Genomic DNA, 21,270 nt, shown 5'->3' with positions numbered 1-21,270 from the left:
AGCATATTATAATCTGCAAGAGCACCTTAAAACTTGACATATAATTTACTGTCCATATTTTCATTCATATTTTTAATTTAAATCATGGGCAAATGATAACTTAGTATGGTATACAAACATTTCACAGCAGTTCAAGCAGAAAAATAGTAGTGAGAGAATATATTCATTCAATCAACCTAAAAAGAAATTCATGGCAAAATATGCACAAAAGTTATCAGTTCAGCCATTATCCAGTGTACAGTCTGGTGGCATTACCTGCATTCACACTGTTGGGCAGCCATCACCACCAGCATCTCCAGAACTTTCATCCTTCCAGACGAAAACTCTGTGCCTACGACTCTCCATTGTTCCTTAACCCACAGACCCTGCCAAGTGCCCTTCCGATTCTGTCTCTATGAATCTGACTGCTTTACAATCTTGACTCTTTTGTGACTGGCTTATTTCACTTAGCATAGTGTTGTCAAGGTTCATCCACGTTGTAGCACCACGTTGTAGCACATGTTAGAATCTCTCTCCTTTTTAAGCTGGAATCATATTCCACTGTGGCCTTCCCAGGTGGCTCAGTGTTAAAGGATCCACCTGCCAATGCTGAGATGCAGGTTGCATCCCTGGGCTGGGAAGATTCCCTAGAGGAGGGAATGGCAACCCACTCCAGTATTCTTGCCTGGGAAGTCCCATGGATAGGGGAGCCTGGTGAGCTACAGTCCATGGGGTCGCAAAAAGAGTCAAACACAACTCAGACTAAACAACATTTCATTGATATGTGTTGCACTTTGTTTAATCACTTCCTTTGTCTACGGACAAACTGCTTCTACCTTTTGGCTACTGTGAATAATGCTGCTATGAACATGGTGTAGAAATATCTACCAGAGTCTCTGCTTTCACTTCTTTTGGTTATATACCTAGGAATAAAACTGCTGGATCATTTGGTAATTCTCTGTTTAAGTTTTGGGGGAGTTGCCATGTCTTTTTCCTCAGGGACAGCACCATTTTACATTTCCACCAGCAATGCACGAGGGTTCTAATTTCTCTACATTCCCACCAACACTTGTTATCTTCTGTTCTTTTGGTAATAACCATCCTAAAGGATATAAAATGATATTGCATTACGCATTTTCCTAAAGAATCATGCTACTGATCATCTTTTCATTTGTTTATTGGCCACTGAATATCTTCTTTGGAGAATCAACCAACTTTTAGTGACCACCTACTTATCCCAGGCACTGTGCTAACTTTCCATAAATAAGGAGCAAAGTCAGATATATTTACTACTCACAAGGAACTCAGAATATTTCATATTCATAATGTATTATATTTTGTGGAAGCCATTTTTATATGATAGTAAATGTAATAAATAGGCAAAAAAGAACTTTTCTGTTACTGATTCCACAATAATTTGATTAAGAATCCATTTAAAGCAGACTTAATGACACAATGTTAACCATATCTTCAAGTTAATAACTTTAAGAGGCAGCATGACATAGTGCTTAAGAACCTGGTCTCTGGAGTCAGAATGCTTGGGTTTGAATCCCTGAGTCACCTCTTACTTCCTTGAAATCTTAGGCAAGCAATACCCCTCTGTGCCTCATCTTTCATACCTATAAAGTAGAGATAATAATTTTGAGAATTAAATATGTAAATCACACGTGCCAAGCACATAGCCAAGCGCTCAATACATGTCAACAATTTCTTATTATTCAGTTCAGTCACTCAGTCGTGTCCAACTCTTTGCAACCCCATGAACCGCAGCGCACCAGGCCTCCCTGTCCATCACCAACTCCTGGAGTCCACTCAAACCCATGTCCATTGAGTTGGTGATGCCATCCATCTATCTCATCCTCTGTCATCCCCTTCTCCTCCTGCCCTCAATCTTTCCTAGCATCAGGGTCTTTTCAAGATGAGTAATATTTTTTATTATTAGGACAGCTCTATTCAGTTATTAAGTGATATTACTATTAAAATTGGCATTTGCGCAGTGTTGCAGGAATTTTAGAAAAGTTCAAGGTCTGGTTATTCTGAAACAGCAAATGTTACCTTAAAGTTATTGGTACTGTTTAGTATAACTTACTTATATGAACAGAGTTACTGAAGTCAAAATAGGAAATAGCCGGATCTGCAGCAAAATCATTCTACTATTAAACTCAAGTGTTGACAATTTAGGTTTAGCAAAACAAAAGTATATACTGCATTAGCTCAATGGTTCTCAATTGGGGCAATTTTGCCCCCAAGGGATAGGGTAATGTCTGGAGGTATTTTTGGTTGCCAGGGGTCCTTATTGGCATCTAGTGAGTACAGATCACAGATGCTGCTGAACATTCTATAACGCACAGGACAGTCCCCACAACAAAGAATTATCCAGTCCAAAATGTCAACAGTGCCAGCACTGAGAGGCTGTGTCAGATTGTCAATGTGAATTTATCAATTTGATAGCATTATTTACTTAGTAAAAATAATTGGGTTTACAGTTGTTCAAGAACAATATGCTTGAGTTTATACTTAGCTTAATGTGTGTACATATTCTATATTACAATAAAATTATTTTTATCAACACAGAACATTCACGACAATTTTATCCAAATGTGAAAAACACTGTTCTGAAGAAAGTATGCAATATTTGCTGGTTTGGGTACAATTTTTTCTTTCGTAAGTGTCTTTTTAATTAAAAAAAAATGTATTTGGCTGTGCTGGATCTTAGCTTCGACATGCAAACTCTTAGTTGTGGCATGTGGGATATAGTTCCCTGACCATGGATTGAACCTAGGCTCCCTGCATGGGAGCATGGAAGTTAGTTACTGGACCATCAGGGAAGTCCCTCACAAATATCTTAATACCAGTATGTGGCAGAAACTGTTAGGTGCTTCTGCAATATCTGTGAAGACCACTGGGGCCTTTGCCCCCATCGGCAACCTATGTGAGAGAAAGACTATATATGTAGGTAATAACAATCAATCATATGAATTATGATGTCCTCTAAGGGAAATAAGTTGCTGTGATGGAAAATAAAGGCATCAGAAGTATACTTAAAGAGGTGGTTAAAGGTTTTCTTAGACGTTAACTTTAAAACTGAGAACTTAAAGAGGAAAATATCCAAATGAGACTTTTTATAAGAAAAAAAAGGAACACAGCTATTTTTCCCATCTTCTGTTGTCTCTTTTTACCTCATAGTCAAGCGCACGCAATTACTTCCTGAGCCTTTTCCTCCTACATGCCTGCACTGTGCTAATTTTACAGGTGCAAAGAAATAATAAGAGGAATCTGTTTGATTTATAAGTTGTAAAAACCAAGAATGTAATTCTTCTGCTCCTCCACAGCTCATACTACCGATTCTCATACAAACAGGCATGATTTTGTGATCAGACAGAGCTAGATTCAAATCTTGCCTTTTTAAGACTAGCCACCATAAAGTCCTCTGAGCTCCAGTTTGCTCTTTTGTAAACTGGGGCTAACAATACATAAGTTACTAAGTTATGGAAATGATTAGATAATATTACTGGAAGCAGAAGTAGAAAAGAGTGGTTCAAACACTGAAGTCAGACAGACCTGGGTTCAAGACCCTAAACTTATTATTCTCTATTAATCCCTGACACCGGGAATTAATCTCTGATATGAAGATAGGTGGTTGTGAAGATCAAAGCATACAGGTAAACCATATATATAGTATATACATAGCCCCCTTGAACATCCCTGGATACACGAAAGGCCTCCCCTGCTCCAACTTCTCTGAGTGCAGAAAATTTTCCGGCAAGGAATAATAAGGAAAACACCCGCTTTTTCATTCAACAAAACTGGCTGAATCCTTACTGTAAAGTGAAAATGAAGTCTTAGTCGTGCCCGACTCTACGACCCCATGGACTGCAGCCTACCAGTCTCCATCCGTGGGATTCTCCAGGCAAGAATACTGGAGTGGGTTGCCATTTCCTTCTCCATATTGTGTATTGCCATGCCTGCGGGGCAACCCAAGATGGGCGGGTCATGGTGGAGAGGTCTGACAGAGCGTGTTCCACTGGAGAAGGGAATGGCAAGCCAGTTCAGTATTCCTGCCTTGAGAACCCCATGAACAGTATGAAAAGGCAAAATGATAGGATACCAAAAGAGGAACTCCCCAGGTCATTAGGTGCCCAATATGCTACTGGAGATCAGTGGAGAAATAACTCCAGAAAGAATGAAGGGATGGAGCCAAAGCAAAAACAATACCCAGTTGTGGATGTGACTGGTGATAGAAGCAAGATCCGATGCTGTAAAGAGCACTATTGCATAGGAACCTGGAATGTCAGGTCCATGAATCAAGGCAAATTGGCCAAGAGATGGCAAGGGTGAACGTTGACATTCTAGGAATCAGCGAACTAAAATGGACTGGAATGGGTGAATTTAACTCAGATGACCATTATATCTACTACTGCAGGCAGGAATCTCTCAGAAGAAATGGAGTAGCTATCATGGTCAACAAAAGAGTCCGAAATGCAGTACTTGGATGCCATCTCAAAAACGACAGAATGATCTCTGTTCGCCTCCAAGGCAAACCATTCAATATCACAGTTATCCAAGTATATACCAACCAGTAACGCTGAAGAAGCTGAAGTTGAACGGTTTTATGAAGACCTACAAGACCTTTTAGAACTAACACCAAAAAAAGATGTCCTTTTCATTATAGGGGACTGGAATGCAAAAGTAGGAAGTCAAGAAACACCTGGAGTAACAGGCAAATTTGGCCTTGGAATGCGGAATGAAGCAGGGCAAAGACTAATAGAGTTTTGCCAAGAAAATGCACTGGTCATAGCAAACACCCTCTTCCAACAACACAAGAGAAGACTCTACACATGGACATCACCAGATGGTCAACACCGAAATCAGACTGATTATATTCTATGCAGCCAAAGATGGAGAAGCTCTATACAGTCAACAAAAACAAGACCAGGAGCTAAACTGAAAGCAGGGAAAACCGCTAGACCATTCAGGTATGACCTAAATCAAATCCCTTAAGATTATACAGTGGAAGTGAGAAATAGATTTAAGGGCCTAGATCTGATAGAGTGCCTGATGAACTATGGAATGAGGTTCGTGACACTGTACAGGAGACAGGGATCAAGACCATCCCCATGGAAAAGAAATGCAAAAAAGCAAAATGGCTGTCTGGGGAGGCCTTACAAATAGCTGTGAAAAGAAGAGAGGCGAAAAGCAAAGGAGAAAAGGAAAGATATAAGCATCTGAATGCAGAGTTCCAAAGAATAGCAAGAAGAGGTAAGAAAGCCTTCTTCAGCGATCAATGCAAAGAAATAGAGGAAAACAACAGATTGGGAAAGACTAGAAATCTCTTCAGGAAAATTAGAGATACCAAGGGAACATATCATGCAAGGAGCAATCAATGCAAAGAAATAGAGGAAAACAACAGATTGGGAAAGACTAGAAATCTCTTCAGGAAAATTAGAGATACCAAGGGAACATTTCATGCAAGGATGGGCTCAATAAAGGACAGAAATGGTCTGGACCTAACAGAAGCAGAAGATATTAAGAAGAGGTGGCAAGAATACACGGAAGAACTATACAAAAAAGATCTTCACGACCCAGATAATCATGATGATGTGATCACTCATCTAGAGCCAGACATCTTGGAATGTGCAGTCAAGTGGGCCTTAGAAAGCATCACTGCAAACAAAGCTAGTGGAGGTGATAGAATTCCAGTTGAGCTGTTTCAAATCCTGAAAGATGATGCTGTGAAAGTGCTGCACTCAATATGCCAGCAAATTTGGAAAACTCAGCAGTGGCCACAGGACTGGAAAAGGTCAGTTTTCATTCCTATTCCAAAGAAAGGAAATGCAAAAGAATGCTCTAACTACCGCACAATTGCACTCATCTCACATGCTAGTAATGCTCAAAATACTCCAAGCCAGGCTTCAGCAATACGTGAACCGTGAACTCCCTGATGTTCAAGCTGGTTTTAGAAAAGGCAGAGGAACCAGAGATCAAATTGCCAACATCCGCTGGATCATGGAAAAAGCAAGAGAGTTCCAGAAAAACATCTGTTTCTGCTTTATTGACTATGCCAAAGCCTTTGACTGTGTAGATCACAATAAACTGTGGAAAATTCTGAAAGAGATGGGAATACCAGACCACCTGACCTGCCTCTTGAGAAATCTGTATGCAGGTCAGGAAGCAGCAGTTAGAACTGGACATGGAACAACAGACTGGTTCCAAATAGGAAAAGGAGTATGTCAAGGCTGTATATTGTCACCCTGCTTATTTAACTTATATGCAGAGTACATCATGAGAAACGCTGGGCTGGAAGAAACACAAGCTGGAATCAAGATTGCTGGGAGAAATATCAATCACCTCAGATATGTAGATGACACCACCCTTACGGCAGAAAGTGAAGAGGAACTAAAAAGCCTCTTGATGAAAGTGAAAGAGGAGAGTGAAAAAGTTGCTTAAAGCTCAACCTTCAGAAAACGAAGATCATGGCATCTGGTCCCATCACTCCCTGGGAAATAGATGGGGAAACAGTGGAAACAGTGTCAGACTTTATTTTTTTGGGCTCCAAAATCACTGCAGATGGTGATTGCAGCCATGAAATTAAAAGACTCTTACTCCTTGGAAGAAAAGTTATGAGCAACCTAGATAGTACATTCAAAAGCAGAGACATTACTTTGCCGACTAAGGTCCGTCTAGTCAAGGCTATGGTTTTTCCTGTGGTCATGTATGGATGTGAGAGTTGGGACTGTGAAGAAAGCTGAGCACCGAAGAATTGATGCTTTTGAACTGTGGTGTTGGAGAAGACTCTTGAGAGTCCCTTGGACTGCAAGGAGATCCAACCAGTCCATTCTGAAGGAGATCAACCCTGGGATTTCTTTGGAAGGAATGATGCTAAAGCTGAAACTCCAGTACTTTGGCCACCTCATGCGAAGAGCTGACTCATTGGAAAAGACTCTGATGCTGGGAGGGATTGGGGGCAGGAGGAGAAGGGGACGACCGAGGATGTGATGGCTGGATGGCATCACGGACTCGATGGACGTGAGTCTGAGTGAGCTCCGGGAGACGGTGATGAACAGGGAGGACTGGCGTGCTGCGATTCTTGGGGTCGCAAAGAGTCGGACACGACTGAGCGACTGAACTGAACTGATTGTATATTAGGCACTGTGTATTTGGTCTAGCTTTCAAAACTCAGTTTAAAACGTTGTGCAAGCATGAAGATGGGAGAAGGCGTCTCTCTCAGTTTTACATCTAGTTCTCTAGCAACTCTCGCCCAGACACTTCAACCTTAGGCCTGGTCCGGGATTCCCTCCTCCCCTAAGGCAGAACCAATAGGGATCCACCCTTCGCTTTCCGCCTAGGCCCAACCCTCTCCAGGTGTCTACACCATCCCTAAGCCCCTAGGGCACAGCCCTCAGGTTACCCGTCCACGGATACGCCCCCCACGCCTTGGTCCTTGCCAGCCCCGCCTTCTTGCTCCCTCAGACTCCTCCTCCCAAGCGCTGGCTCGGGTCCACCCATTCCGAGCTCGCCAGTTCCCGCGCTCCGAGCCGGACAGTACCTGGAGGCCACTCCGCTTGTTCCAGGTGAAAATGGACCCTGGGTACCCGCTCAGAGCCAAGAGCAGTTCGTGGATCATTCCCACGGCGGACCTCGAGTCCCTATATCCGTCGCGCCCTCCTCCAGGGCCTCAGCTGGCGACCAAGGAGGCGAGCGCTCCCTTCTCTATGTGCGCAGAGGTCTCCGGGACGCACTGTTCCTCCTGACTTGACCCGCCGAGACAACTGCAGGGGAGACCGGACGGAAAGCAGCCGGCGCGCCGCGTCCCGGAAGTGCGCCGCGCTCGGCTGGGCCCCCTCGCCGGCTCCAGCCGGTGCCCCGCAAGAGTCGCGGGAGCTGCCCTTGCGCATGCGCCTTTGGCTCCCGAGGCACCAACTCGGACTTCCGGTTTGGAAGCTGGACTGGGAGGCTGGCGAGCCCGGGCTGGAGCCAGACCCTGACTGGGTGAGGCTGGCCGGTGGGCAGAGATGCGAGCGGGTTGAGCGAGAGCCTGAGTGGGAGAAGCTCTCAGGTGTGGGCCACAGGGTGCTCTCAGGGCGCCTCAGTCCGGTCGGAGGCCTCCGGAGGGATTCATGACGGCTCCGAGTGACCTGGCCGGAGGGAACGAAGACAAAGAGGCCGGAACCCCGCACCCGCCGCTCCTAGACCTGAGCTCCGCGCTCGCGAACCTCGCAGCCCTCGGAGCGCCTGGCCACCACCCGAACTCGTCCTCAGGAGACCCATGACTACTGCCCCCTCGGAATTCCTCTCTCCACCAACTCAGTGTGACTCTCCCCAAACCCACTCGGACCTCGCTTCAGGAGGCAAAATCAACTTCTCTCAGTGCGCGAGATTTCCCGTCAGTAGTTCCCGGATGTTTACTGAGCGCTTACTTCTGCTGTGAGGGAAAACAGAGACCCAGTATTTAGTACTTGATTTTTGTTTGGGGTGGGAATTGGTAGTGGTGGAGTCTCAGGGAGCGGGGCGGGCTGTGAGGGCCTGGGGAAGGACAGTGGAGAGCAGCTTGCTACCCGCTGGACAGAGGCTTTGTTACCTTCAGCAGAATGGTGAACTGCCTTTAGAACCTTCCGGGCTCCCGGTCTCCCAAATGGTTCGAACTCACTGGTCAGGGGAGCTCAATGGGTCAGATTTGGGGGCGGCGGAAGAGTAGACAGTACTTTTATCCTTTGCTGCTTCTCCGGGCTGCCCTGGATGTCGCCCAGAGATGCAGCCTTTGAATGGCCTCTCCCCTTCATGCTGTTTTGACTTCCTGACCTGAAGCTGGTGCTACCTCAGATGACCACTTGGAGCATATGGGCAGTCAGGCCAGCTCTGGCAAGACCCTAGACATATATTCCTTCTGATAGTGCCATCTCTCTCTGCCCTAGGAGGAAACTGCTTACAGAGACAGACTCATCTGCAGGTGATTCCCCAAGGACATGGGAAGATGGGCTTAAGCCCTGGAACCTAGACCTTTAAGTGAAGGGAAGCTGCTTCCTGCTGTGAACCATGGCCAAACCCACCCTGAGAGGGAATGGCTCTAACTCTGAGGCCTTCCGACAGCGCTTCAGGAAGTTTCATTATCAGGAGGTGGCTGGGCCCCGGGAGGCTTTCAGCCAACTCTGGGAACTCTGCTGTCGTTGGCTAAGGCCAGAGGTGCGCACCAAGGAGCAGATTGTAGAGTTGTTGGTGCTAGAGCAGTTCCTGACCGTCTTACCTGGGGAGATCCAGAACTGGGTACAAAAGCAATGTCCAGAAAGTGGAGAGGAGGCAGTGACTCTGGTGGAAGACTTAGAAAGAGAGCCTGGAAGACCTGGACGTTCGGTGAGCAGGGAGGGGGAATTCAGAAGTATGTGACTGGGAAGGGGCAAGATAAAAGGCCAAATTAAGGCACAGTCTCTATTAGTGAAGCTCCTACAAAAGGTAACTTTTTCAGACAGCTTATTGGGAGATGCCACCTGAATGTAACTTTTTGACATAATGAGAGGGGAATTCTTTTTTAGTGTGGAATTGGGTTTACTATTTTGTTCTGGAGTTCCAGCTGCTCTAAGCTAACAGTAATGGAGTAAGAAAGACCCTTGTTCTATTAACCAACCCCCCACCACCACCCCAACCCTAGCCATGTCCCAAAAGGATGATCTCTTTTGGGATATTAACTAGACTCCTCTGGGAATACCCCTCATTATGACCTTGCAGTGACAATTCATGGGGGTTGTTTCCAGGTCACAGTCTCTGTGAAGGGGCAGGAAGTGCGCTTGGAGAAGATGACACCCCTGAAATCATCACGAGAGTTATTAAGTGTTCGGCAGGAGTCAGTGGAACCCCAGCCCAGGGGTGTACCCAAGAAAGAGAGGGCAAGAAGCCCAGACCTGGGACCACAGGAGCAGATGAACCCAAAGGAGAAGCTCAGACCTATTCAAAGGAGCGGTGAGGAGTAGATTCATCTGGGAAGAGAGGATGCCGTTCTAAGTTGGGAAGTAGGGTTGGGAGCAGTGAGTGGGAAAGGGATTTCAGGAATGAGTGGAAATGGAGCATGCAGCTGTTGGGGACCTCCTGAAGGCAAGTAGCTTAGCTCTCTGTTGCAATAAGTATTCTTATACTTCCTCTTTTGGTAAGTCTGCCAGAGAATGGCTCTCTATAGTTTTTACCAGGACTTGGAATTTCTTTTCTCCTGGTAATGACACTTAAGTCTGAATTTTCTAGATAAAAATTCTTTTCTGTACTTGGCTTATCTTCCCTTTAGTCATTTTCTTTCTCCATATTAAACTAGATTTGTTTCTTTAAGCTTTTCCCCAGAAGCTCCATTCTTCAGACCTACTAAGTTTTTGTTACTCTCCTTTGGAAAATTCTTCAAACATCATGTTAATTGTGGAGAATTAAATTATATATATTATTCCAGTGAGGGTCTGGCAGGTAGAGGCAGACTAAGAATTTTACTTCTGAATTTCATTATACTTTCTTTCAGTATAACTCAACTAATGATTATCATTCACTTGATACTCCCAGGTCTCTTCCTGATTGTCTTTGTGCTTGGTTCTTAAACTTGGTTTTGTGGGACTTGTTCTTCTTTGTGCTCTCCTGAGCTCCATGTTGTATGTTGTTTTCCTTGAACACTTTAACTTGTTGAGGTGGTTTTGAATTCTGATGTTATCATCCCAGACACCAGCCTTCTCAGCCAGGCTGGTAGTGGTCTCTGTCTAGTCATCCAGATGCAGTCCCTCAACCCCAGTTGCAAAACTGATCTGTTTTTGAACACCTACCAACATGCTCAACACCATGCAGGGTCCTTGGAACGAGGAACGGTGCCTCTCAAAGAGTCTACAGTATGATTGAGAATATTAGAGTTAACATAAATATGTCAATTGAACTGTATTCAAACAGTGCCAAACCATGACTTGTTAGTTGTGTGAGTACAATAGGGGTTGGTAGAGTAGGAGATGAGGGAGGGCTGTATGGAAGGCTTCAGGGGGGGCACTAATGGGTTAAATTTGCATGGAAAGGAGGGAGTTAAAGGCAAGGCAAGGCAGAGTGGTGAATGTGTGCTGCGTTCTGGAGAGAGGAGTCTGGTATGAATGTGCTGTGCCTGTCAGGCACTCAGGTTAAGGTTTGGCAGTACAAATAGCACGTGAGCTGATGAAGCAACAGCCCGGAGTTAGGTAGAGCAGTGACTGCTGCATTACCCAGGTGAAGGAAAATAAGAGGTCTAGACTTAGATGGTGGCAGTAGGAATAAAGGATATACTGAGGGAAAAGCCTCTAGAAGTTACTGACCGTGTGAGAGAAATGAAACAGCTGAAGACAGTCTCTTCCTTGCAATCACTCGAGTTTAATTCTCTAGTCCCAAGTAGAGAACCACAGCTGACCCTTGAACAACATAAGTTTGAACTGCACACAGGTCCACTTATACACAGCTATCTTTTCATAGTAATTACTACAGTACTGTAGTTGGTTAAGTCTACAGATGTGGAGGAACGTGGATACAGAGGGCCTACTGTGAGCTCTACTCGGATTACCACCACCCCCCTCCCCGCCCCCGTCGTTGAAGAGTCAGCTCTCTAGGAGGCAGGAAGTGACTTTTCAGCAGTGCCAGGACCTGCATACAAGTAGTCAGGAGAGCGAAGCAGTAACTTGGAGCAGAATTATCTGCTCTGAAAACACAAGAGGATGCTTTCCTCTGTCACCCTGCTCTGAAAAGTATTTCTCATTGTTTGAGGCTTTATGTATTTTCCTCACATTCTTCAACCCACTGATCTTTCTGAAAACATTTTCTTACTTTTCTTTATAAGCTTCTTGGATTAAAAAAAAGCAAGTCTGAACTCAGAGATACATTTTTATGATGATTCCAAACTATGATATCCTTTGTTTGCTTCCCTGCAAGCAGGATTTCCATGTTCTAAATCCAGCATGGTCTCCAGCTTGGAGCAAGGAGAGCCATGGATCCCAGATCTGGGCTCCAAGGAGAAGGAACTCCCAAGAGGCAGTCACACAGAAGACAGAAGAATGCCTGCTGATCTGTTACTGTCCAGAAGAGAGAGAAGCAGCTGGGTGGACCAGGATCACTGGGGCTTTGAAGATGAGAAGGTGGCAGGTGTGCACTGGGGCCATGAAGAGACCAGAACTCTTCTCGCAATTCTCAGTCAGCCTGAGTTTTATGAGGCTCTCCGAAACTGTCATCGGAACAGCCAAGTGTATGGGGCTGTGGCAGAGCGGCTCCGGGAGTTTGGGTTCCTCCGGACCCTGGAGCAGTGTAGGACCAAGTTCAAAGGTCTCCAGAAGAACTATCGAAAAGTCAAGAGTGGCCACCCACCTGAGACCTGTCCCTTTTTTGAAGAGATGGAAGCCCTGATGAGTGCCCAGGTCATTGCCCTGCCCAGTAATGGCCTGGAGGAGGCAGCTTCTCACTCTGGCCTGGGAGGCAGTGATGCTGAGACCGAGGAGCCAGAGCAAGAGGGCTGGCACCATGAAGAGGGAGAGGAGGCCACAGCTGAAGAGTCCGACAGTGACGAAGTGGGCCAAGAGGCCACCCCCCAGGACCCTGACAGCTCCACCACACCTGTCCTTTTCCGTAGCCCAAGTGGTAAGCTTTTCTTCTTGGCATTTTAGGATTAGACTGACAAATTATGAGGTTGGGTGTGGAGTCAGTAAACTTAATGTCACTTGCCAGCTTTGTCACTTAAGAGAATAGCGGCATTTCTCAGTTCTTTATGTATTTCATTCTCTTGTGGGAAAACCAGTGAGTTAATAGTAAGTGAAGAAAAATATTAGATATTATAAAGAAATATACTCAAAATTCAGGTGAGTCCTGAAAAGGAGTACCATTCCTTCTGTTTCTTTCTTAAAATATATTTTCCTGATTATAAAATCACTGAAGGCTGAGAAAATCTTGGCAGTATAGTATCTTTAAGGAGAAACAGTTTATCTGTTGAGTGCCTTATATGAACTGGTGTTTTATTTTTACCCTCCAAACTCAGTTTATTATGTGTTCCTTTTTACTTAAAAGAGCATAGTGAAGGACTGCCTCAAGTTGGGAAAACATTTTCTATGTTTCCTCTATGAGATTTGCATCACATATTGGCATTTTAACAGGACCCAGTTTTGCAGCAAGAAATCTTAACACTCCATTGAAATATTATTTGCCTATGGAACCATCTTTAAATATCACGTTATTACTGATGTAATCTGTACAACTATGCTGTTATGGGAAAAACACCACATATGAAGCAGGAGGCTTTGTTTCTAATCCTGCCCACTCATCAGCTAGGGGAACATTTCTCAGTTTGTGTCCTCACCTGTAAGGTACAGACAGAGCTAACTCTAAAGCTGCAGTTCTATTGGGAACAGTTATCTATTCTGTCCACGTTTTATTATGTGTTGTTACTTCTGTTCTGGTCTTCTTGTCTTGCACTTTTTCCTTTTAAAAAAAATAATTCTCTTTCCCTTTTTGTCACTGGAATAAATTTAGGTAAATCACAAACATGGCCCATGTGCTACCTGCTATTACTTTCTTTATCTCTGTTCTTTTTGTCTTTTTTCACTGCTTTTTCTCTGTCTTCCAATTATTTCCCTTTTGCTTCCCTGGCAGAGAGTGGAGGATAATGGAAGCAATGTCATCGCCACCTGGCTCTCAAGTGGGAGGAAGGCTCTTGGAATCTCCCTTCCCTTTAGCTTGAGGGACCTTCAGGGAGCAGTCTCTAGTCATCCTGATGAAGTTCTGCCCATGTTGGGGACCAGGAGGTGCTCTATGCTCTGCTTCCTTCCTCCTGGCTCTGCCAGTCCTCTGCTACTGAGGAGAAGGTGCATGACCACAGGTTCTTGTCTTGTACCCTTCAGGCTTTGCTATTGTTGGGCTGGCTTTTTGAGACTGTGGCCAGGTGAAGAAGGGCCATAAAAGGGAGTGCAGTAGGCAGCAGTATGGATCTGAAAGAGACTGTTCCTTGGGATTTTGAGACATTCTTTGGGAGACTTGATTTATGAGGAAGTAGGGCTGGTAGGAAAAGATTGATCAGAGAATGTAAGGATGGCTCCTGGCTGACAGTGACTGACTGTAGGTTTTCTAACCAGTTATTTTCCAGTTAGGATCAGAACTCCAGAACTGCTAGAAGAATGGGGAAATGCCTTCTGTACACTTGCCTCAGTGTGCATAATGATCACGACTGTGATCAGGTGAAAAGGCCTTTTAAATTGAATGTAGGAGTCAAGGTCTCTGAAACTGATATGGGTCAGAGAAGCAGAACATCCTGAGAGTCTGCACTGATTTGGAAACATGAGCTGTTCATGCCTTCTCACCTGGAGCTCAAGCTTAGGCGACTTTTCATGATGCAAATGCTAGGACTGAGGGATTGCGGCTATAAAGCCCTGCATTAAGTGCTGTTAAAACTTCTCTTCTGGTGGCAGGTGTGCACTGGGGCTATGAAGAGACAAAGACCTACCTTGCAATTCTTAGTGAGACTCAGTTTTACGAAGCCCTTCGGAACTGTCACCGCAACAGCCAGTTATATGGAGCTGTGGCTGAGCGGTTATGGGAATATGGCTTCCTCAGGACACCGGAGCAGTGTCGGACCAAGTTTAAGAGCCTACAGACCAGTTATCGGAAAGTCAAGAATGGCCAAGCACCAGAGACCTGTCCCTTCTTTGAAGAGATGGACGCTTTGGTGAATGCCCGGGTGGCTGCCCGGCCTAGTGATGGCCAGGAAGAAGAGATAGCCTTATGCCCCATGCAGGAGACCAGTGAGGCTGAAGCCGAAAAGCAAGCCGAGCAGGCAGTCGAGGCCATAGAAGATGATTCTGAAGATGATGAAGAGGATCCCGAGATACCTCCAGAGGCACTGACCCGCGCTCCAGTCTTATTTCAGAGTCCCAGTGGTAAGATCCTCTTCTTAGGTAGAAATGGCAAAGGGAAGGCAGTGGCATCTAGGAGAAAAATTATCAGATTGAGAACCAGGAGAACTGACCTCTACACCCAATACTCAGGGATTCTTCTCTTTTCTCCAGGTTTCCTGTCTATGTAGGCAGCTTTCCACTTGACTTGCTTCCTCACACTGTAGCATCAATCTGAGATGGTTGCAGACTTTGTAAATGTGCCATCATCTGCACGTGAGCTGCTCAGTTACTAGCCCACATTCCTAGCAGGGACTCTGAGAGCTAACATTTCCCAAACAGCATGTCATGTACACATGGTACATGAAGTTGGTTTTTTAAAGTTCATTCTCATTTCTGCTGTTTTCTTCTAGTTTCAGCTTATGTATCATCTGTATGCCTGCTTTATTCATATATATGAAAACCTGATAATCTCTTTCTTCAGACACACTTGCCCAAAGTCTGAAATTTCTGAGGGAACTGACCCTTTGAATCTTACTTACTGTTTAAGAAAGAAAAAAAAAAAAAAAAAAACTTCATTATGGCTTCCCTCCTTGCAGGAAGAATTCTGTTTTTGGAGTCATACATATATATGTATATGAATATGCACTATGTTACTAGTTGAGTACCTTAAAGCAAGTTACTTAGCCCTATAATTTTGCTTATATATTAAGACCGGCCTCACAAGATTGATGTAACTGAAGTACCACAGTGAGGCACCTAGCACAGTACTTGGGCATTTGATAAACAGCAGTTTTCTTTTCCAAAATATTCTTTAGATCTGCATTCTCCAAGTGTGCTCCACAGAGCATCAACTCCGTGAAGCTGTTAACACGTTCTGCTAGATAACAGCTTCTAGGTTTAGGAAATGCTAAGTACCCCTTTCAGAGGCTCATAATTTATAGTCATATATTTAAGTTTCTGAGATTTCAGTTAATATAATGAACCTCCATTTCATGGGTCTAATCCTAACACGACTTCTGGGTAGAAATAGTGCTTTAAGGGGTACATGTTCTCAGATTTAGTCCAGGGTACTGGGATCCAGAGTTTATCTGAAACCTCTGAAAATTCTACAAATTCAAACTAAATTTGCAAACTGAAACTTTCCAAGTATCTACAAATTCTCATAGCCTAGGCCTGGGAAGCCTGGCATTTGGCTCTTAGAAGAATATTAAAGCTTAGTTTGGGCATTAGAGTAGTGCTTTGGAACATCTAGTGGTTATTTGTCCATGGGCAAAGAAAGTTTGAAAGAGATAGCACCTACCAAAATTTCTCTCTCAGAAGGCCTTTTGTTCTTTGAAAGACAACAGGAATCTTTCTACCCTGTTTTTATTCTCAACACATGGAATTTGAGAGTGAAAAGGACTCATGCCGTTCTTCCTCAATATAGAAGTTCCCCAGTTTCCCTGGGCATTCCTTTCTTATCCCTTTAGTTACTGGCAAGGAATGTAAACCGTGACAGGCCTGAGATGAGGCTAAAATACAGCATTAGAAAGTGTCTTTCCTGGATAATCATAGTGATGGTTTTATCTTAAATCTGGCAGGTTTTTTCTTGGTATACTGAGAGGATTTTCTGAAGATCACAGATACCCAGGAAAAAAGAGTTAAAAGAACATATTCATCAGATCCCCTGTAGATGAGAAGCATGTGACAGATTACCAAATAGAAGGTTTTAATAGACAGTAGTTATTTAGGATCTAGAGCTCCCTAATTTTTATGTTAAGTCATCTAATGTGATACTTTACACTCACACATAATAACTGAGAAAATGGGTAACTTTTAAATTTCTATTCTTATGTTAGGTTTCGAGGCTGGATTTGAGAATGAAGCAAATCTAAAACGGGATATTTCTGAGGAAGTACAACTACATAAGACATTACTTGCAAGGTCTGAAAGGAAAATTCCCCAGCATCTTAATCAAAGGAAAGGCAATGAGAGTGAATGCAGATCTGGAAGACAGTGGGAAAACACCCCGGGAGAGAAAAAAGGAAAACCAACATTCCCTGAAAGGAGTTTAGGTAAAGTTCCAAGTCATCAGAGAACTTACTTGGGAGAGAGACCCTATAAATATCTGAGATACGGCAAAAGCTTTGGTCCAAACTCCCACCCTATGCATCAGCTAGCCCATCAAGTGGAAAATCCATATAAATGTGCCGATTGCGGGAAAAGCTTCAGTCGGAGCGCTCGCCTCATTAGACACCGGAGGATCCACACTGGAGAGAAACCTTACCAATGTCTTGACTGTGGGAAAAGTTTCCGTGATAGCTCAAATTTCATCACCCACAGAAGAATCCACACAGGAGAGAAACCATATGAGTGTGGTGAGTGTGGAAAACGCTTCAATCAGAGCTCAAGCCTTATCATTCACCAGAGAACCCACACAGGAGAAAAGCCCTATCAGTGTGAAGAGTGCGGGAAGAGTTTCAATAACAGCTCTCATTTCAGTGCACATCGGAGGATACACACAGGAGAGAGACCCCACGTGTGTCCCGACTGTGGGAAGAGCTTCAGCAAGAGTTCTGACTTACGTGCACACCACAGAACCCACACTGGAGAGAAGCCGTATGGGTGTCAGGACTGTGGCAAGTGCTTCAGTAAAAGTTCCGCTCTTAGTAAGCACCGAGAGATCCACACACGAGAGAAACTTCTGTCACAGCCAGCACCTAAGTAAGCCCTTGAGGATCTATGAGAAAACCAGCCTCATTACATGTATTGAAATTGTTTGGAAATAGTTCTCCAGTAGTGAGATCCATCTTCTAATCTGTGCCCAACTAGTTAAGGAAACAGTCTAGAATTTACCCCACTGCTTGTTCCTGTGTTTCTCTTGGATCTAGAGTAAGAATGAAAGGAAGATTCGTTCCCTCTCCTTGCTTGTATTGACGGTAACACCCTTTCCTCTCAGAGCCTGTGTTGTTCCCCTAACAGAGAGGACACAGTAGCAGATCCTGTGAAATTTGATGTGTTCCCTTTACTCATCACGTTACGCAGTTGCATTTCAACTAGAAAAACCCACACTGCAGCATTTCATGGAGAAGTAGTGAGGATTCTCACTGAATGGGTCTAGCTCTTTGTACAGTAATGGAAATGCATAAAATGATTTTTTTTCCTGCTCACTTAAGTCTGTGCTCAGAATGATATACTTATCACACACACTCCTTTACCTTAAAGAAGGAGCCTCTAAGTGTCCAGTCTGGTTCTGACCTATAAACCATTTTGTCAAAAATCTAGGTGTGCTTATATGGGGGAACAGTGTAAACCTCATATAAACAGTGAGGTGTGAACCCTGAATTTCTTACTGTCTTCAAAGCCCCAGAAGCTTTGGAATAGAGTAACACTGTATTTACAGCACTTATTGTGATTTTTTTTTTCTGGTCTGTCTCATCTAAATTTTGTCTGTCCCTTGTGGTCCAGAAGCCCAAAGAGGAAGGCAAGGGGATGCAGTAATACGGAAAGCAGTTAGAACTGCCATAATCCACACACCCTAACACCGGGGTGAGTGTCACGCACCCTGTGGACACAATACTAACGTGCGATGAGCAGAAGCCACTGGCTATGCTCCCACAGACTGGGAAAACAGACCACTTTGTGTCAGAAACTCTTTACCCTAATGGTAAGGGGGACAAACTATCTTTGGTCAGTGGAGCTGACAATACTTACACACACGCACACACATTCAACTGTATACATCTATTTTTAAAAGCAGCTCTTCAAACAAGTGTGACTGATATCATAGAGATGGTATTGAATTAACTGCCCACATATTCGCAGTAGTATGAGCCTGTACAGCACAAGTTAAACAGACCCCGTCCTTGTCCTTACAACCTACAACAGATGACACTGACATGAACAAATACGTACAGTTACAATGGTTTTAGAGAAATTTAGAAAGCTAGGTAGTAACACTAGGCATAAAAGTTAAGGTCTAAAGCATTAGAGTTTGGGGAAAAAATGAGAGGTATTTTCTTCTCTTTAATCATGAAGGTTTCATGAAGCAGGAAGTGCTCAGAGGGAAGGTTTACTGGGCAAGATGAACTTTCCAAAACTAACTGTAAAACTGCATGCTGAATGGGTGAGAAATGGGAAAACTGGGGAGCAAGGGAGCAGAGGGCAAAGGACAGACTGTAAGGAAGGTGAGCCAATGCTCAGAGGAGCACAAATTTGAGGGGTAGCACAATAAGGCTGTGCAGGGGGCAGAGAGGGACTTGCTTCAGCTGAAACGTGGAGGGCCAGGAACACCATGGACGGGCTTCCATCCCCCAGAATATTAGTATATCAGGGCCTGTGCTGCACTTGCTGAGTGGCACTGGGTAAGAAAGATGAGCGGTTTTAGGGGACTAGCTCCTATGGGAGACAAAGGTCAGGAACCAGTATCCTGAGAGAAGATATTTCGAATGGCAGGTCAAAGGAAAGAAGATGCCCAATGGCTAAGGTCTGAGATAAGTAGCCGTGTCACAGTCACATTTATGAGCTCTCAGATAGGAATGAGATCTGGGAGAGAAATGGGGAGATAGGATATTCTAAAATCCACAGCTTACTGTGGTAGACAGTAATGATGTCTACCAATGATGAACTGGAGTTCTGGTGCTGAGGGAATTTCCTAAGTCTTAGGAATTAAGGGGAGGTGGTATCTCAGTTATGTTGCCTAAACAGACAGGGAGATAACAAGAAACACCAGTGTAAAGCAATGCCTCAGGATCTGGGATAATTTAGGCAGTGTGCTGTAATGTTTTTAAAACATGAGAGTACTGTGTTCAGTATGTCTGTGTATAGTCTTGTGGAAAAAGCACTGGTTGTGGTATCAACAGATATGAATTCTGGTTCCAGATGTCTTACATGTAAGTCAACCTGCCTCCATTTCCCTTTGTGTAAAGTAGAACAATGTTTACACCTTAATTTGCCTCTCAGGGATACCAAGTTAATAAAAATTATAAAGTGCCCAGTGGTTCTTCAAGTGCTTTTTTTAAAAAATGTATATATGCAAATTATGATTAAGTCATTCCTGGGAAGAAAAGATAAATCTTTACTTGCTTTTTTTGGCTCCCTGTGTGGGGCTGCTACAGGTATGCCTGTCTAAATCTTTATGTTCCAGGCTGAAAAATCAGAATGTGGTAAAAGACAAATCAGAATGAAAATTCTTCCTTAGTATCTGTATCCATATCCTTTAGGACAATCCATTGGGACCCATTATAATTGGGCATGGAGAATGAGTCTATCTTAGAAGACCCAGGACCAGCCCTCCAATCTCCAGATGAAGAAAATGTGCAAAATGAATAAGACAAAAGCAAAATTCTTACCTGGGAGAACCCAACCTTATCGCAAACTAACTCACAAACCATTGTCTGCCACTCCTGAGGATGGAAGAGGCAAGAAATAATACATAGCCTTCTGACACTCTAAGAGAAGCCAAGCCTGCTGCTGGGGGAGCACGAGGATCTGTGCACCCCTCCCTTTAATTCCTGGAAGACCTTGAGGACAGACTGGGTGGCACGTGCAGCAGAGAAAGCAAGAGTATCTTGGTAGGAGCTGGACAGTCATGTCTGTTCTCATCAGTTGTTTCCCTAATGCTATTCTTTTTTTCTCCCCATGCTATCCCTTCTTCGCTTTATTGTTTATTCTCTATGGCCAGTGCCATACAACTTAATACACACATATACATAGGTTCCCCGGTGGCTCAGAGGTTAAAGCTTCTGCCTGGAATGAGGGAGACCCGGGTTCGATCCCTGGGTTGGGAAGATCCCCTGGAGAAGGAAATGGCAACCCACTTCAGTACTCTTGCCTGGAGAATCCCATGGAGGGAGGAGCCTGGTAGGCTACCGTCCATGGGGTCGCAAAGAGTCGGACATGACTGAGCGACTTCACTTCATACATAGGTTCATATATATACATATATGTGTGTATACATGCATATATATAGAGAGAGAACACTGCCATTTCTCTTTTACTGTAACCTGAGTATATGGCTGTCCTATCAGCTCTATAAAGAACTATTTTTATGGTGACAAGGAAGGGAAGATGAGATATGAGCACAAAAATGGATCAATTCTCTCGCCATTATTCAACTCAAAATCTAAAATGTATCTTGACTCCAGAAGGAATCATGAGAAGGGCAAAGGCAGATCTCAGCAGCTAGCTTGATCTGTCATGAGCGTCACCCAGAGGAGGTTCACCCTGGCTACTGGGATTCACAAAATTACATGGTATGCAGTGCAGCCTGGAGGCCACAGTCCTGGGGAAAACTTAAGGGAGTCTGATTAAAGTAGGCACAACAAAACAGAGCTGTCATCACAAGCTAGATAGGTTAAAGGCTTTGGTAACAATCTGTATTCCCTTCTCGCCTTATTTAGACTAGCAATTCCAAAACTTTTCCCGATGAGAACCTAGTTTGATTTTCTTGAAGTTTCATGATCTCTAG

At 44.1% G+C, this 21,270-nt stretch overlaps 3 protein-coding genes across 9 annotated transcripts in view; 1 reads left to right on the top strand and 2 right to left on the bottom strand.

The window, feature by feature from the left end:
• The window catches only part of TUBGCP4 (tubulin gamma complex associated protein 4), a 43,235-nt gene extending 35,405 nt beyond the window's left edge, over positions 1–7,830 (bottom strand). For 2 of the 3 annotated variants that reach the window (XM_052660167.1, XM_052660169.1), the window contains exon 1: positions 7,526–7,830. In XM_052660167.1, coding sequence (XP_052516127.1) covers positions 7,526–7,603 — 78 coding nt within the window. In that variant the 5' untranslated portion in view covers positions 7,604–7,830. Of the gene's footprint in view, positions 1–255; positions 322–7,525 lie in introns of those variants that run through there. The other variant, XM_052660168.1, reaches the window with a different exon arrangement.
• Positions 7,831–7,966: 136 nt separating this feature from the next.
• Positions 7,967–19,793, top strand: ZSCAN29 (zinc finger and SCAN domain containing 29). 3 transcript variants are annotated; one of them, XM_052660164.1, is made up of 6 exons: positions 7,967–8,362; positions 8,892–9,327; positions 9,726–9,930; positions 11,884–12,579; positions 14,397–14,864; positions 16,661–19,793. In XM_052660164.1, exons 2-6 carry the CDS (start codon positions 9,013–9,015, stop codon positions 17,527–17,529), a joined length of 2,553 nt encoding a protein of 850 aa, XP_052516124.1. In that variant the 5' UTR covers positions 7,967–8,362; positions 8,892–9,012; the 3' UTR covers positions 17,530–19,793. The 3 variants fall into 3 exon arrangements, with proteins under 3 accessions (XP_052516124.1, XP_052516125.1, XP_052516126.1); XM_052660165.1 differs by having other exon boundaries at positions 7,967–8,403; XM_052660166.1 differs by lacking the exons at positions 7,967–8,362; positions 9,726–9,930 and having other exon boundaries at positions 9,134–9,327.
• The window catches only part of ADAL (adenosine deaminase like), a 33,411-nt gene continuing 24,024 nt past the window's right edge, over positions 11,884–21,270 (bottom strand). For all 3 annotated transcript variants that reach the window (XM_052660171.1, XM_052660170.1, XM_052660174.1), the window contains exon 12: positions 11,884–14,912. The gene's annotated coding sequence lies outside the window, so the exon portion shown is untranslated. The remainder of the gene's footprint in view (positions 14,913–21,270) is intronic.

Source organism: Budorcas taxicolor, chromosome 21 (genome assembly GCF_023091745.1).
Source record: "Budorcas taxicolor isolate Tak-1 chromosome 21, Takin1.1, whole genome shotgun sequence".
Classification (NCBI taxonomy): domain Eukaryota; kingdom Metazoa; phylum Chordata; class Mammalia; order Artiodactyla; family Bovidae; genus Budorcas; species Budorcas taxicolor.
The sequence above is the reverse complement of the archived record's forward strand: the minus strand, read 5'-3'. Positions and strand labels throughout refer to the sequence as shown.